Source organism: Ceratotherium simum, chromosome 28 (genome assembly GCF_057802395.1).
Source record: "Ceratotherium simum simum isolate JZ-2026a chromosome 28, ASM5780239v1, whole genome shotgun sequence".
Taxonomy (NCBI): domain Eukaryota; kingdom Metazoa; phylum Chordata; class Mammalia; order Perissodactyla; family Rhinocerotidae; genus Ceratotherium; species Ceratotherium simum.
The window spans coordinates 6,187,941-6,206,225 of record NC_141927.1 but is presented as its reverse complement, the minus strand read 5'-3'; the positions used below and the strand labels follow the sequence as shown (position 1 = coordinate 6,206,225).

Here is an 18,285-nt window from a genome sequence, read left to right as displayed (position 1 = left end):
CACAAAAGGGAATTATTTTGACCTTGATCTGGTTGGGTCGTTTCAGTTCTAGTTTGTTGGCATCTACTGTGGTCCAGTCGCTGTGCGGTTGCTGGGGATACAATGTCAAATGCCCCAATCCTGCCTCCTGGGAATCCCTCCATGCGACCCCATCCACACCCACATGCTCATGTGCTCCTCCCACTATCCACACTTGTCCCAAACTTCGGGCTTCCTTACTGCCCATCCTAAGTCACCGGGTTATCTACTGTTCTAGTCTCTAGACTTTCTTGGCTGTCACGTAACCAGACACATAAAATACCTACATTTGAAGCGATGGAGCCAACCATCCTGAACAGAGGAGTTAGTTTCCTCAACAGATAGATACCTTCAATTCCTTTATTGCTTATAACCCAGGATGATGCAATAAGAGGGCCACCTGTGAAGGCATTCTGAAGCTGGCTGAGCTACAAGAACGTTAGAGCTCATCCCGCCCTTTCCTCTACCTGCCAGGTGAGTAAGTGCAAACCCACAGTGGTGATGGACTCCGTAAAGGCCCAGTTCCAGTTAGAGGCAAAGCTAAGATTTGAGCCCAATAAAGTTATCAAAATATCGTCCAATATCCTTTAAATTTAGATGAAAAATGTGTCACTTATGGCTTATTCTCTTCAGCATGACTAATACACATAGAAGCGGCACTCCATGAATGTATGCCAAATGCATGTGAAAAACTGTTTTGAAGGACACAGGAATATATTTTTTTTGTAAAAAAGGGAAAAAAAAAAAGAAGAAACTTACCCGTGTGACCATTATTATTTATTGCTTAAAGTCTTCATCTGACTTTCAAAGGCTCTTTTTGGGGAATTAATCTTTCTCCCTTTTGTGAAATGAAGATAATCACGCCTACCTCTTTTCTGGTGCTTTGTCATTTGTAAAGTGCCTTTACCTTCACGACTGTCCCTGACTCTCCTGACAACTCTGTTATGATCTACTGTCACCTACTCTCACCCCAACAGTCTCCTCCCCACACAGCAGCCAGAATCTTCTTTTCAGACTGGAGCCAGATCATTCCTTACACTTGCAGTGTTGCCACATCTCACGCAGAGTAAAAGCCCCTATCTACCTCCTGACTCACAGCCTACTGCAGCTCCCTCCACACCAGGCAGGCACCCCCTCTAGGGCATTGGCTCCGTCTGGAACACTCTTCCCCATTGTCTAATTGGCAACTTCCTCACCTCTTTCAGCACCTCCTCTGTCTCATTATGGCATAATGCTGCACACCCTGATAACCACCCCCCCCCTCCTTCAGGGTTTCCTTCCTTGTTCCCTTCCACGGCACTGAGATGACTTGCTTATTCTGTTCATTCCTCGCTGTCTGTCTCCCCCGCTAGAATGAAATCTCCACGAGGGCAGTGCTGTGGTCTGATGTCTATGTCCCCCCAAATTCAAAGTAGAAACCTAGTCCCAGAGGTGACAGTGTTAGGAGGTGGGGCCCTCAGGAATGGGATCAGTTCCCTTATGAAAGAGACCCCAGAGAGTGCCCTGGTCCCTTCCTCCACTTGAGGACACAGCGAGAAGACGGCTAGCTGTCTAAGAACCAGGAAGCAGGAACTCACCAGACACTGAATCTGCCAGCCTTGACCCTGCACTCCAGAACTGTGAGGGAGAAGTGTTCCAGGTTTATGAGGCGCCAGCCTGCGGTGTTTTGCTATAGCAGCCTGAGCGGACTGAGATGGGCAGGATCCTTGCCCCTTTTGTTCCCTGAGGCAACCCAAGTACTCAGAGCAGTGCCCTGCACAGAGGGGTGCTCAACAGAGGGTTTACTGAGGGACTAAGGACCCGAAAGGTAAAGCGATTTGTCTCAAGTCAGTAAGTTAGTTAGCAATAAACTCGATCTCAAATCGTCTGTTCTTGACAGTTACATTGTCTAAGATTTACAAAAGGTTCTTAGTTACTATATAAGTCAAGAATAGTTTGAAAAACTTTGATATTAAAGAAAAGTCTAAAACCATCATGCCATACACGGCAACACTGCAAGTGTAAGGAATGATCTAAAACCGAGGAGAGGCAGCTAAAACCATCTCTCTTCTGCCCCATAAATGAGGCCCTTCTCCAGAGCAGAAAGTTACAATTTGACCTATGATGTATCTATGCCTCCCCTTCCCTCTCTATACAATCTTAGGAATGAGTGATGGCGGCTGGAGGGCAAAGCTGTCTTCCCCTGCCATCCTCTGCCAGAGGGCATTGAGCTGTTGAGATTTTTCTTCTACAGAAAAATGCCCCATCATGTGGTCCCAACAGCCTTCTCCAGGGAACCAGCCTGACCGTAGCAGGCTCCTCAGTCAGGCGGATGGATGAGGGGTGGGGATTGTTTCAAAATCGATTGGACATGATCAATGGCCCATGTTTCTTGGTAATGCCCTAGTTGTTCCACGGAGGGCCCCGAGGGACTCTTTTGGAAGGATTTGCATGATCCATGGGAGTGGTATCCTATCCCCGGGCTGGACCACAATGAAAACACAGGTCAAATTCCATAACGGTGACTCCCATCATGATGAGGTGTTGTGGGTAAAGCCCTCACCCACGTGCCGTCACCTGGCTCATAACTCCCTGCTAATCTGCTTCAGTGAATTTTCTTAAAACAAACAATCCTCCAAAGTAAACACTCTCCAAGATCCTGCACAAGGAACCACCTGACCGGGTCTGCCCAGAGCATACGGTGGGGAGGTTGCAGGGGCAGGTCTGGTACTGTGGCTCCCTTCCTACGTGCAGCCACACTCCTGCTCTCCACACCATGTCCTGCTGGAGCACAGCAGCCAACCTTGCCTGAGCAACCACTTGTCACAGTGCCGACTACAAGAAAACACGGACATGTGGAAAGAGGCCGTGGCGAGGCTGTCTGTGGCACATCACCTCTTTTCTCTCCAAAGCTTCTGTTTGCCTGAAGGTTGACTGTGGTGCCAGCTAGGATGCTTCCCACCAGGGACAGCCCATGTTCACATGAGAAGAAAGCAATAAACAGAGCTTTGCTCTGACTGAACGCTGTCAATCTTAGCAAGAGAAAATCCTTCACTAGGGAAAGGCGTTCTTCTTTGCTCGAGAAGTCTTATGCAACAACTTCATGGCATTACCCAGGCTCCATAAAAATATACCGATAATATCCCCCAATCCTGGATTTATAAAGGTGCCTGAGACCTCTTCTCAATCCGAGCAAAGTCAGAAATCCTTCAGTAAAAAATAGGATCTGAACCACACTCTTGAGGCAGCAATTTAAGACAAAAATAAAGCTCTTTGTTTATCTGAAAAAAAAAATAGAGAAAAACAAGGGCCTAGATTACTTTAAAAATAAATAAGTACAGCATAAACATTAGAGCGACTCTGATTTAAAAAGAGAAAAGAGAGAAACTGACGATTGCAGGAAGACCCTTGTGTGTTTGAATTAAAATCAAACGGGACTGTAACAAATCTTCACACCCAAGGTCTGGAGTCCACTGTAAACCAGCAGAGGCGGGTGGGGGTTTTCTCAGCAAATGTCTTCTTATGTGGCTGGGGGGGTGGCACTGTGTTGAGGTTCAGAGCCCTGAAAAGGAGTCACTGCCCCATCCCGGTGGGCCACCAACCAAGATCTGAGTGAGATGGAGCCCCTTAGCTTATCCTGGGACTCAGTTTCCTTAAGTGCAAACCGCGAGGTCAGACGTCCCCAGAGGCATGCTGAGGTTCTTACAGCTCAAGGACTGTGACTGAGATGGGTCCCCTGGGATCTGTAAGTGTCAGCAGTCATGCTGCCATGCTATTCCTTTAGAAACGACTCTGAGTATCCAGGCTCTGACCTCCCACCTCTTACCAGGTGGTCACCGCCCACCAGGAGCTACACAAGTGCTTTCGAACGTCTCATTTAACCCTCCCACCAGCAGTGTAAGGCGGGTTATTATCCTCATTTCACAAATGGAGAAACCGAGGCTCAGAAGGACCTTACTTGTTTTCTAGAAAGCACTAACGCCTGCATTCCTACCCGGCCACGTTTGACTCCGAAACCAGTGCTCTTTACCTCTCTGCATGAAACCTCTCCATTTGAAAAACCACATAAAAATTATGTGATAATAGGCAAATTCAGGATCGCAATTACCTTTAGGGAGGCAGGACAGAGGAAAGAATCAGGTAGGGAGGAATATACAGGGAGCTTTAACTTTGTAAAATTTGCAATATTTTATTTATGAAAAGCAAACAAAAAGTGGAAGCAACAACAATAAAATACGAAGATCTGATAAAGCTGAGTGACGGTCCATTAATATTGTGCCATTTTCTATTCTTTATATGCTAAAATACTTCATCAAATATATGTATAAAGGAAAAAATTTATTAATGATGACACTCCAGCAGGGCCCCCTATAGTTTTCTCTTCTCAGTTTGCCTCACAGAACTTTTCCCCACTTCTGTCCCATAGGTTTCCCTGGCATTTTATGTGTGAAAAACTTTAAACATACAGCAAAGTTGAAAGAATTTTACAGTGAACACAATATACCCACTGCTACCTAGATAGACACATAAAATCACGTTCCTCTCCTTTGCATTTCAATAAACGTAGAGTTTGCCACAGATCAAAACAAGGAATTTTATGGGTCGTAGACTCAGTTGCCCCTAGTAAGACCTGAATGCTCGTCTATTCAAACACAATACACGAGCTATGAGTCTCTTGGTCCTAATTCCATAAAATTCCACCCTCAAACTTCACCAATAATGCTGAAGCAGGAAGTACCAAAATTATTTGTTTCTCTAAGGGCCATAACTCCTGGAATATAGTGGATATCTAGAGCTTGTTACCCAACTGACAAAGCATGCTGGAGAGAAGGCTGCAAAGATATTTCTAAAGGGCTCTTAAAATACCGTTGCATTTAAGGAAATTCAGGTTTTTTAAAACCTATTGGAGAGAGGAGAAAAATACCTGTTAGTCTAACCATGCATTCCTCACATGGGGTGATTTCAACGGGGGAATTTCCACGCATATACTGACTTCGTGGGCCAGCAGTGTGGAATCATTGTTACCAGGGTTTATCACTCAACATTTGATAATCTATAAACACCACATGAGAACAAGACTTTAATAAACAATAGACCCCAGTTCAACCATGATGTAGCCTCCAGGCAGTAAGCACAGTTGCTATAAAAAGTAGGCATGTAGCTAAGGAGAATGATTTTAATCAATCATTGTGCCCAGTGAGGTGGCCTTGGGGTCAGAAGGCCAGAGATGAAGCCAGTCTTCACTGGCCAGTGAGGAGGTCACAGTCACCTCATGCAGCCTCAGTTTCCTCCTCTGCAAAGCAGAGATCATCCTAATACCTGCCTCCGAGAATTACTGTAGGAGTTGAATCAGCCAACCTATGGGAATGAACTTTTGAAACTCTAAACTGCTCTTCAACGTTTATATTTTTAAAATTTATAATTTTTTAAATCTTTCTTTCTTAGATAGTTATTATTTATTTATTTGAAGAACAGGCAGCCTTTCACAGAAGATACATTAATAAGAGATCTTTTCTATCAGTAACTTTAAGAGATTATGAACTACTAGTAGGAGGACCACAGTTCTTAGACACCAAATCCTTTCCTTCTGCTCCTGTAGTTCACTTTGTCATGTTCCTAGGATAAGTTATCGCTTGTGACAAGGTCTCAAGACAGATTGGCATCCAACATGCCACACAAGAGAAACTGGTTTTAGAGCCACATTCCAGATTAAGCCCTTTATCAATCTGAACTCAGAAACCAATAGATTCTCTGGTGGCTGAGAGCCAGTTTGACTTGAGAAAGTGCCAACATCTTCTGCTTCCCACCCAGGATGTCTTGCTTTTTGTGTTCATTGCTTAGTCTTTGATGACATTAGCTTATGACACATTTCAGAAAACATAAACCAAATGTTTTCCACTCTCTTCACGCATGAAATGATTACAGGCTGATACATATTTAAGACAGAGTGTTATTCCCCTCCACTCCTTCCTCTACTGTCATTCTTGCTTCATTTTTCATTCTTATTTCTATGTATAATTATTACACAGTTGGACTCTTATTTTTTTCACTTAATGTTATAACACACTCTCATGTTGTTGAAAACTCTCTGCAAAAATGATTTTTCAACTCTACATAATACACTCAATCATTCTTCTAGTACTGAATGTTTGTTCCTCACTCCCCCACTTCTTGCTATTATCAAGAACTTTCTAAGGCAGAAAGTTTTAAAATGAGGGTAGCATTTGAAATACAACAGAATAAGAAAATATGGAGACAAAATGTGTCTTTTTTTAATGCATGTCTTGTAGGCATTTTCAAGTTAATATAGTCATTTATGAATTGAGACTTTTCTTTTGAATTATTTTCATATCAATAAACAGATTTAGAGAATTATCCAATATATATTGCTGCATCTTCACATTTCAGTTTTATGACAAATAAGATATAAAAGTATTCAAATGCTGTACACTGACTTAAAAATTAATAAATCTCTGAGACTTTACAGATAATTCATTTAGTCACAACAAATACCATAGCAACACTTGAGAGTGCTGTAAGTTGTGACTGACACGGTTTTTATTTGTTCTCATCGCACACCTTAGGAATGCGTGACATTGGGATGAAAGGTAGAAGTGCCTGGCACACAGTAGGTGCTCACTGAAGTTTCATTTCCTTTTCCCTTCCCCTCTGGCTTGTCTTCCTGAAAACAAAACCTTTTTGTTCAGGATTTCATCATTTCCAGATGCCTGCTCTTCAAATGACACCCAGAGCAGTACACATTGATGTCACAAAGCCTGGAATTTCTGGTGGGAAATCGGCGGTAGATGAACTCATTGGACACGAAGATCCTGTTTTCATGTCAATATCCTTAGTAATAAAATATGAGGAAAGAGGAAGTATAGCATATAAATAAGTGTTCCTCACTCACTATTATAGCCTCAATTTACACCAAAAAAGGTTCCCATCAATTGAGGTATCAGTTGTTTTTCAAGAAGAAAAAGAAATGAATCCTTAATAAGTGAAAATATCATTAAAGTCTGAGTTCTGTAAAATGATTTTATTTCTATTTCACTACATCTCTCTAATATCTATCTCTATAGAACAAACCTGCCTCCCTGAGACTATGGGAGGAACAGGTCCTGGGAAAATTCTTACTGTCAATTTATCATCTAGGTATTCTGATGATTTTTATACTCCAATGTTCAAGCATTGATTATTTAAGAAAAATCTATTTGGAAAAGCAAAAGTATATTTTCAGTGATGACCAGTTCATTCTTTCAATGCTGTAATTTCTGCCCCTCTACCATTTTGATCATTTTTTCTGATGCTCTGTTAAGTCACAACTAGATTATAAACTATGTGAAGTCCCCATTCGAGTCTTTTCTCTTAGAATTAGGATTCCAATCTGTCTATTGTGCTAGCAGACGCTGCAGGGAACAACCCCCCTGAACTGAAGGCCATTGAGGAGAGGTGGGCAGTTACGGTAAAGACGAGCTTGACCAGGACTTAGCAGTGTCCTGGATAGGCCAATGACGTAGGAACATTTAAAACAGATGTGGACTAATGATTTTGTTCAACATCTATTTGGAGAACAGGTGAGAGCTGCAGGGTTCAGTGTTTCTATTGTCCTAAGCAATTCAGGGCCGGCCCAAACTGACATACCCCACTCTGCAGAGCTATGAGACCGCCCTCCTTAGGAAGGTGTTTGATCCTCCTTGTAATTCCAGCATGCCCCTCGGGTGGGGTGTGGGGGGGTCTCATCCTACCTCGACATTGCTTATCAAACTATTCCTTCCAACTGCAAAGTTCGTTTTCTGAGGGACGTTCTCATGAACACAGCTTTCTTTTTCTTTCTTTCCTTTTTTAAACCTTTTTTCCTTTTTTAAAAACATTTTAAGTGAGTTTTTAGTTCTTGTTCCAGTAAAGGTTAGCACCCTTTATAGACTGACAGCTGCCTGGTTGGCCCAAACCTCCTCCTGGCTCTGAAATATAAAGTTGACCTGAGGCCTGCAGCTACAGCCTCCTCGTCATGGACAATGACCGGGGGGGAGGAGTAGGTGAGGTGCCCATGTGCCAGCACTGGTGGAGGTCAGTCTGCTCAGGACCCAGCCCTGTTAGCTGCTGTCAGCACCCCTCCCTAACCATCATAAACAATTCCTCACCCTCAGACCCCTATATATCCTCCCTTGGCAAAGTGAAAATTCATTTCTGTTTTCCCAAAATGACCAGACTTTGGAAAGCTTAAGACAAAATGGTTCAGAGATACCTCACATTGAAGTGAGCCTGAACTCTACAGAACTCTATGGAACTATGAGTTCCATAGTAGAACATACTATAGTTCCATAGTAGAACAGCCTCTACGAACTCTGTGGAACTTTGCCCTGGGGGAGATTTTCAAGTGGGCTATCCCCCAACGCATCAGTCAGAGGACCCTCACTGGCTCAGAGAGCTCAGACTCATACAGCACAAATCACATCATCAGTTTAGGTGAGAAAGGGTAGTGTCCCCTCCCATACGCTTCTGGGGATTGCTAATTCACAGCCCTTTGACTTAGTCTGTCTGGGCTCTCTGGACAGAGTCTCCACAAGTATTTGCTTTCTCTCTCATTGACCAAAGCTCCCTTGCAAGTAAGAACGCATTCTTACAAAGGAGCACTGGCTGAAACCTTATCATTGCAAACTTTTTAAGACCACAATAAACCATCCAGGCCCCAAGACTGCTCTTCTCCTGAAAAATTATGAACTGATATGTGACTATGCACGAATGTATGCCAAAAATCGTAATCAGATTCATACTAATCAAAAACTGGAAACGACTCAAATGTCCCCAGTCACTAAATGAGAAAAAAATAACGTTCTGTGCCTTGCGTGTAGTGGTGATCACACACTGTACATAGTTGCCAAAAGTCACCCAACTATACAGTGAAAGTGGTGAATTGTATTGTATGGAAATTATACTTCAATAAAGCTGGGAGAAAAAAAAAGTCATGAGCTGAAACAAACAACAAACAAAATCTAAACCAGAAGTAGATCTTGTGATAGCAAAGTCTGAGGACAGTCAGTTGGAACCCAACATGGCCGAGTTAGAAGTCCATTCAGAGGACTCTATATCTGCCAGACTTGAGTGAGTCATTTTTGCTGTCAAATTATTTTTATAAAAGAAAGAGGTATAGACTTCTGGTCTGTACAATTCAGACCACCACCAGAGACGTTCAACCCTGCTCACACCAAATCAATACACATCACTGACAACAAAAATAACTGGCTATTACCAGCATTGAGAATCTGAAACAGATGCCCCTCGCTCTGGCTTGACTCACAAGTGCTGGGTGTCCAAGATGAGGGCATTATTGGTCCCAGGGCTCCCCACTAAGACAGCCCCACTCCCAGAGCCCTCACTATGTTAATGGGAGTATTTCCATCACACAGGAACCATCTCAAGGAATTTCAAGTCAGGATGCCCATATTATGGCAGGTTATGTGACACAAGAGGTATGCTACCGTAGGCCAAAGCCAGTTATGGGATTCAGAAGGCAAGTTTCTAAATCTCTTATCCCTTCAGTACATCCTAAACAGCACTGCCAGATCAATCTCACTAAAACCTGTTCACGAGTTTTCAGTGGCCCCCACGGCTGACAGTCATGAACAGCCCTAAGGCTTGGCGTTCAGTCATCCTCTTTCAGATTTATTTCTGTCCCTTGATCCAGACTTGAGGCTTAGGGCATCTTATCGATACCCTGAACTTTTCCACCTGTTTGCCTTTATTTTGTGTTCTCTTCGTCAGAAGTCAAATTATGCGTGTACTCCTAAACCCCACGACTGGCATGTGGCAGATACTCAGTAACTGTTCAAAGAATGGTGTTACAGAAACTGTTTTTTAAAAAAATTTGTCCTGCAATCCCACGGCATAATTGGTCGTAAAGAATAAAATATAGACCCAGGTGTTCAGGCATAAGGCTTTATTTTATAAAGAGGAGAAAACAGCAGTCAAATGTAATTTCTTTCTCTTTTTATGGACAATATAGAAGGAGGGATATTTAAGTGTGCAAGGAAATCCAGCCAAAATGAGTGAGATGAAAGACGCCTAATGTCACAAAAAAATTTCCATTAAGAAAAAATATTTACAGTGCTCTCTTGTTTTGTGACATTTATAAAGGCAGACCCGAAGTTCCAGAACTCTAAGATGAAGACATCCTAATCACGTGTCTTAGTTGCTAAAAGTAAAACCTGGGGAGACAGAGGCTCCAGCTGCAACGTTGCACTTCAGACGCGCCGGTGGCTGTGGGACGGGCTGTCAGACAGCTGTGGCTGTGCCAGGTCACACTTCCAGCTGCGGTGACCACGGTCAGATTCGACTTCCCTGTAGCACTCACCCGAACTGTCTCCTTTAAACAGGAAACTCACGGGACAATCGCAGCTGCTGCAGGTGGATGCAGCCCTCTCTCCACATGTCACTCACACTGTATCTTACCCTGGACATGAGCTGGTTAAACCCACACTCCTGTTCCTAAGGGGTCCCAGCCAGGGACAAGGTCTTTCTTCGCCATGCTGATAAAACATTTTTTTTTGCCACAGGAAAATTCAGAACACAGAGACACGGTGTACTAGTCTGAAAATATTAGAAAAATACACTTTTACCCCCAATACTCAAAACTGAACTGCTGGAGGATAGTTTATACTTATAAAATATTATTCCTATAGCGCTGCCAAGAATGCTGGAAGTGGGGTGGGGTGAGGAGGGGTTATCTAATGATCCATATGGCTCTATTAATCAAATCTGCCAATTAGACTCCGCAGGAAGTTTCCTATATTTTATTTGGGCACTTCTGAGATTGTCTCCGCTTTGCTATCTGTTAATCAAATGCGGGCAATTGTGTAACTGGGGGCACGGTGTGGCCCAGCTTGTTCAGCAGAACTGTGTCTGCACGCAAGGGCTTCCCCAAATAGCTGCATCTTGTCAGAATACGACTGGATTTGGAAAGTGCAAGCTGGACAGGACCGTGTCATTGTCAAGTCACTTTAAAAAGTCACTACACACTGCTTTGTGTACTGTCAAATTTTGGAAAAGATTAAGTGAAGCTGTAGCCAACACTGAGAAATGCTTTATAAGATAACCTTTTAAAAAAATGTCCTCCCCCAGTTAAAATGGTCTGTAAGAGTCCGGGCTGGAATGAACTGTGTTCTGGTAACAAGTTTATTGTAGATTTGGAGTGTATCAGCACATGCAGGCAAAAGGCTTGGGATAAGCAGAGATCAAAATAAAAAGAATTAGTCTAGTAAGAGTTCTTTCAACAATAATCTCCATCTGCTGTGTCTCTCAAATCAGTTGAAATATTTTTGTGGGTGACTTGTTTGCACTAAGTTCTAACCTTTCATGCTTCACTAAACTCTAGATGGTGATATGAATACAAACATTTAGGAAGAGGAGGCATTCACATCTCAGATGAACTTAAAGTTCCTTCCTCCCTGAACTTCCAATTCTGTAGTATTAAAAAAGTGTGTATTGATTCTGAGTTCAATTTGTAATTTTTGGTTACAAATTCACTGTACAAACCTGAGGGTTTCAAGCACAGACAAGCCTGGGAATTGGCAAGAGTTCAAGGAGTGACCATGGCAGGAACTTCAGAAGGGTTTGAAGGTGATTAGAGATGGTGCGACAGATAGCAAGTCTTGCTGAATAACCAATGCATCCATCCGACTGGAGAGAATTTCAAAGTATTTATGATCAAGTTTATACAACAAACATCGAGAGATCCACCCAAACAAAGTCCACACACCTGAAGTAGTAAAAACTCAAAATTTAGGGAAAAAGTGCCAAAGAAGATAATGCTACAAACAAACAAACAAACCCCAATAACAACCTAGAGGAAAAAGGACTCCAAGACAATGACGCTGCACACAATCGCCTGTTTGGGGTCAAGTTAGCTTATGGGCCTTTTCCACAGGATGACCTGCCCAAGATAACTCTAAGACTATCTATAAAATGTAGGAATTGCACCCAAAGCCCTTATTTCTTACCATCTCACTTATTCCCAGCTTTCTGCCAGCCAGCACCCTGCTCCTCCCACAGTAAGACTTCAGTTCCTTTACTGAGAACTCCCCACGTGCCTCACTCCGGTCCTTCACTCAAGCATCTCACCTGAGAGACTTGAGGGGATCCCACCATAGAAATCAGCTCCCACCTCCATCGCTTTTCATTCCTTTAGCCAGCTTCACTTGGTTGTCAAGACTTATCATTCTTTTTTCTCTTTGGTGAGGAAGATTAGCCCTGAGCTAACATCTGTTGTCAATCCTCTTCTTTTTGCTGAGGAAGATTGGCCCTGGGCTAACATCCGTGCCCATCCTCCTCTACTTTATACGTGGGACGCTGCCACAGCATGGCTTGATAAGTGGTATGTAGGTCCCCGCCCGGGATCTGAACCCACGAACCCTGGGCCGCTGAAGGGGAGCGCGCGAACCCAACCAGTACGCCACCGGGCCAGCCCCAAGACTTATCATTCTTGACACGTACATATATGTTTATCTCTTCCACTACAGTAATGCCACATGAATGTCCTGACAGCAGGGATTTTGTATGTTTTATTCACCGCTATGGAGCCAGTGCCTTGCGGGCACATGGAATATGTTCAATAAATATCTGTGCGTGTTTGTGCATATTTATAACACCTGAGGAATCTTTCACAGGCACTCCGTCAGTTATCATTTGTCGCAATCCTTTTCTCCATGAATCATGCTCAACAAATTTCTGGGCACCTAATATCCAGCCAGGTGCCGTGCCAGCCAGGGTGGGGCATGCCAAGATGAAAAGTCACATTTTCACCGAAGGGCTGTTAGTTACTACAGAACATGACCATGTAGGCCCAGAGCTCAATTTCAATTTGACAGATACCAGAATGCCCACCACTAAGTGCTAAAAAAGTAAATGCAGACCTTCAGAAGAGAGAGAGATTTCTCTCCAAGGATCGTGGCCCTCGAAGTGGTCTTCATGGAAAATAAGCAGAACTTAAGGGATGGGGAAGGCTTTGGAAACAGAGAAGCCCACCTGGGCAAAAGACTCTAAGAAAGACCAGTAGGAACAAATGCCAGAGTGACAGGAAGAGCCACGTTTTCTTGGAAACACAGTGTTTGTGATGAAGAGAGAGTAGAGAAGAAAAAGGCTGGAGAGAGCCATACCATGGCAGGCCCGAATGACAAGGATCGTGACAGTGGTGTCCTTAGAGCAGGGAAGGCAGGCTGTGGGCATATGGAACACAGGCACAGAGGCGACATCTGTGTTCTAGGTCTGGTGTTGAGTTCGTAGGACTTATTACATTATTAAAAACAAACAAATACAGTCGTCCTCTCTTAGCCAATGCCAACCAGTTTAGAAAAGTTCCAATATAATTTAAAATTTCCCCAGAACTATGGAAAGTCACTAAATATTTAACTACATTTAATGTACTAAACATTTAACCACACACAGTTTGGGGTGTTTTCTTCATATAAATTCCTAACTTTCTCGTAAGGATGTCTAGTAAGAACTGTCAGAAGACATTGTTCTGTTTTCACATGAGATTCTGATGTTTAAGTTACAGGCTAAAGATCAAAAAGAAAACTAAGAGGACAGGGAATGACTGTTTCATGCCTCATCTTGTGTTCTTCTTGGTTATATTTGCACGTACAGTTCAATTGCTTTTCTCCGTTTCACAGCTACAGATAGCACAGGGGCATTGGATTCCAGGATAGCAAGTATACACAAGTAGCAAATCCATCCCTGTTAAAAAAGCAATATAGTTATTGACTCTGAGTCAATAACACTCAATGCACAAACGTATTACCTGCACAGTTATCTACAGGACTAGGCATCAGAAGGCTGTGTTCACTAGGAGCATCGTGACGCCTGGGGAAGTCACCTTGCCTTCCCGTATCTTCGTTGTCTCATCTGTGAATGAGGGCTCTTTCTGGGTCTCTCTCCAACTCTGAGATTCTTTCAGTTTAATGCGATAAAGGGCCACAAGCTGAATCGAGAAAGTGCTCACACTCAACTCAACACCTGTTAATGTTTGAATTATAGTGCAACTTACGAAGTATTGGAAGATGTCACATAACTTCAGTAGGATGGGGGAGACCTTTGTCTGTGGTTGGCTGGCATCTGAGCACCACTGCATGCTGGGACAATCTCCACCTCGTGAGTCTTGGTGAGATGCAGAGCTGCCTTCCTACCACGGAGCCTGAAAATGCAAGATTCTCACTTTCCCAGCTCACTTGGTGGTAGCTATCTAGACTTAGCCAATTAGACCCTTTTACCTAGCGGCTAGAATCTGACGCTAGTGACCGCGAGAAGCAGGGATGGGCCAATGCTCCTTGGCAGGGGCAGAAACGTGCTGATATTGGCAGCAGTCTCCCAGCTCAGGGCTGGTGGTGCTGGCTGCAAATCTGTGGCTCCCGCTTGCTTAGGGGGAAGTAACACCTCACCAGGCCAGTTCTGGGTGGGAACTGTGGCTGTGGCTTCTGCTACCTAGCCTCACTATTATTGTTATTATGCTTTGAACTACCTAATATCTTTTCAATGAATTCCATTTCTACATAAACTAGAAAGCATCAGTTTCCTTCGCTTGTAACTAACAATCCTTTCTGTGACTGCTGGTGACATGTGCTTTGGGGACAGGGAGAGAAGTTGGGTGCCCTTTGCTTATTCATCTTATTTTTTTAAAACCATCTCATTTTCTTATTTTCTCAGTCAGGATAAAATGCAAACCACATGGTGTATACATTAAGCATTGAATTAAGGGATTAATTTGACGCCCACCATAACAAAAACAAAAGTATGAATTAAATACCCAAAATGCTACCTGTTAATTATACAAATAGCACTTTTCATAAAGAAGCCCAAGAAGAATACTTTACTTATTGATGGACATGATTTAATCAGAGGGTGAGAGACAGTTCAGCTCTGCCAATGTTGAGGACAGATGGTTTAACACCTCAAGTCAGACCCAGTGGAGGGCTGACTGCCGTCATTTCTCAAGGGGATGGATCTACAATGTCTCATTCATTAAGGTGATCTTTCTTAGATAACTAGTCAAGTGGAGAATGGGATGGAGGAAGGGCACTAACGTGTGCACCAGACACTGCACCTGGTACTTTGCCAACATCACTGAATTCTCCAGAGCAACATCAATTATTCTCATGTAACAGATGGAGAGAGCATAGGCTGCAGGTAGGCAAGGCTGAGATGGAAGAGGCAGATATTGAGTGGGTTTTCAAGGAAATGAAATAGGTTCTCTGACCCTTGGAGGCAGCTCTGTCTGGGGCAGTTTCCAGTCTTCTGAGGCACCCTCAGTGCCCTTTGCTTATTCGTCTAATTTTTCTAAAACCATCTCATTATCTTATTTTCTCAGTTAGGATAATATGCAAACGACCTCAGTCTAGAGCCTTGGTATTGTGTCTTGGTTTGAAACATCCTGGACCTGATTATCCGGCTCCCACGTTTGTTCTGGGGGTGCTGGGCAGCTGCTAGGATTTCTGGGCCACTTCTGCATAAAACCCATGGACTCCGTGAAGTAGCTCTAGGAATAATCGAGTCCCTGGGCCAGGGAAGCCAAACTGTACTTCCAACATCTAACCGATCTCAAACGAGCTAGAATGAGCTCTGCTGAGACCAGCGTCTGAGTTGGAATCGTACAAGGTATCACTCGACTTGCATGTTGATCTGCCTGGCTTCCCTTTCCCCTGTATATTTGCTCAGGCCCTGAACGAGCCCGTGTGTGTCACCGAGAAGCTTTCAGATGGGTCTGCTTACCCTGTGGACGACGGAGCTTTTGAAATTGTCAGACAACATCCCTGGGTTACAGACGTCCGAAGTATACATCTTGCAAAGTATACATACTTGCTGACTAACTTACATTTGATTCTATTTTTTCTATTTTCTCCAAACTACTGGCATTTTGGTAGTAATGAAATAGTCTATTCTGAAAAAGAAAGGGAAAAAACCCAATTACATAATGAGATTTAGATTATGTTTAGAAAATGATCAAGAAGTATTTTTCTCTTTTAATCATGAAAATATTTAAAATGTATCTTAAAAAAAAACAGGACTAGAAAAGTTGGATATTAGCTCTCATGTTCTGAAAACAGGCATATTTTTAAGCCCTAAATAAGCACATTATGGAAAGGGGTTTCCCAAAGTTTTAGGCTTCAAGCCTTATTGTTTTCTCACTTTTCTTTTGCCAACTAAAATGTTGTTTAGAAATGATATTGGATACCGAACAGCTGCAGGTTCTGGCTGAGTGTTTTCCTAGAAATACCGGTTTGGGAAAGAATTTCCACCCCTTTCCCTCTCCCATGAGCCTTCACAGTGGCTCAAACTTACTCTTCTCAAAGATCATGGTCCAAATGTTTTCCAGGATAGTTGGGTATCCAGGAAACCATGCCAAGCTGGTATTTTTAGCTGCTGGTGAAAGGAAAGCTCACTTCTGATCTACCTAGTGGGTGAGTGAGGCTCTCCCAGACAAGGCAGGAAAACCCTCCATTCCCAATTCACTAAATATAGGAGATATTCTGCTATCTCATGGGAGGGTACACACATGAAAGAGACCTTGTTGTCCATGACACCCAGTCTTGGACGTTTTTTAGAGCTACTTTGGAGGCAGGTGGAAGACACAGATTCTGGATTAATTAGGCTCTGGATCACTTAGATCCTGCAGGAGAAATTAATGAGAATCATCTAGATATCTTTCTAGACTATAAGATTTTCGATAATTCCATAATTTCCATTTCTTTTACAACTAGCACAATGTCTTTCACATCTGTTGGACTGAATAAAAGGAAACAACACTGAAAACCAATAGGATTATAATAGAGTTCTGTGTTTAGTCACCTCCTAAACCTAACACAACACTGCAGTTTGGGGCATAATAAAAATTATTCTGCCCTTAAAGAGGGAAAATGTAGCATCACGGAGGATATTCAAATGCAAGCACTTTGGCTTTGAGCCGTTGTCCAAAAGGAGTTCTAAAAGTATCTCGACTATAGGGGCAGCAGAGTAAGCGTCTACAGTCTCAAAAAATTATCTTGAAGGACAACAGTTTCTTTTAGACGTAAGTTCTAATATGTTTATTAGAGACTCAGTCATGCTTCACACATTCAGAATCTGTGAATGTGTTTATCTGGGGAATCTATTCTGTATCACGTGCTGCACATTTGATAATGTAACTCAATTCAGGGCTGTTTACCTATATTAGTGGCTTTATTCAAATGCAACAGGCTCCGGAGCAAATGAGGCGAGAAGAAGAGAGAGGCCCAATGAGAAAACTCCAGCAACACCCCAGTTTAAAGAACAGGAGCCCCCAAATAAGACCATGGTACAAGCACTCCAGATGGTCCGAGGAAAAGGCGTCCAACTACTTAGAAAAGACTTAATTAGCCCAAAGGCTTGCAACCACCTCACAGACTCTTGGTCACCTCCACTACAACAGGAAACCAAGATGGCTGGGACAGAAAGCAGTATCTTGCAACTCGTCCAGAGTGTGATCCAATGGCAAGACTCTAGGCTCGATGGGGAAGGGGGCCTTGTCACAGCAGGCAGCTGAGATAAATGGCTCTGCAGAATGGGATCCCTGCACTGGCATTTCTCAGATTTATCTCATTGTTGTAAGCCATTGTCTTTTCCTGAGCAGGAGCTGCTGAGATGAATGCACAGATGTCATCTTAAAACAGACAGCAGCAGCAATCTAATAAAGCATGGGCGCAGGTTTTAGTGAGTTCACAGTTTAGTGGAGATAATGAGCCGTTATCAACAGACCTCACAGCAACACTGTGATAGAGGTACGGACAGGTGCAGGGGCCATCCGTGAGGTTGGCATGCTCCATTCTTCCTACAGAGACACAGGGAGGCTTCCTAGAGGAAGTAACAGTTGCGCTGGGCCTTCATGAAGGACAGTCTTACACAAGCACGGCGGCAATTCAAGAGCCTTACGATTTCTAAGAAACGATTTTAGTGTTGCAAAGTGAGGTTTTTCAGGGTTATCATTAAAATATCTGAGCGGAGGCACAACAGCCAAATGGTTACAGTGCTTGGTAGAGGATGCAGAGCAGCAACATATTCATTCCCTTCCTACTACTAATTTTTGTGGAGGCTGTATTAATTTGCTAAGGCTGCTATAACAAAGAACCACAAACTCAGTGGCTTGAACAATTGAAATTGATTCTGTCACAGTTCTGGAGGCCAGAGGTCCAAGATCAAGGTGACAGCACAGTTGCTTCCTTCTGGCTATAAGGAAGAATCTGTTCCAGGCCTCTCTTCTAGCTTCTGGTAGTTTCCGGCAAT

The 18,285-nt window shown here is 43.2% G+C and overlaps 1 protein-coding gene across 7 annotated transcripts in view; it reads right to left on the bottom strand.

The window, feature by feature from the left end:
* Positions 1-18,285, bottom strand: part of MCPH1 (microcephalin 1) — a 246,496-nt gene that overhangs the window by 40,306 nt on the left and 187,905 nt on the right. Inside the window, exon 13 of one of the 7 annotated variants that reach the window (XM_087418293.1) lies at positions 15,839-15,928. The exons of the other annotated variants lie outside the window; for them this stretch is intronic. Coding sequence (XP_087274419.1) covers positions 15,854-15,928 — 75 coding nt within the window. The 3' untranslated portion in view covers positions 15,839-15,853. Of the gene's footprint in view, positions 1-15,838; positions 15,929-18,285 lie in introns of those variants that run through there. 7 annotated transcript variants of the gene reach the window in all.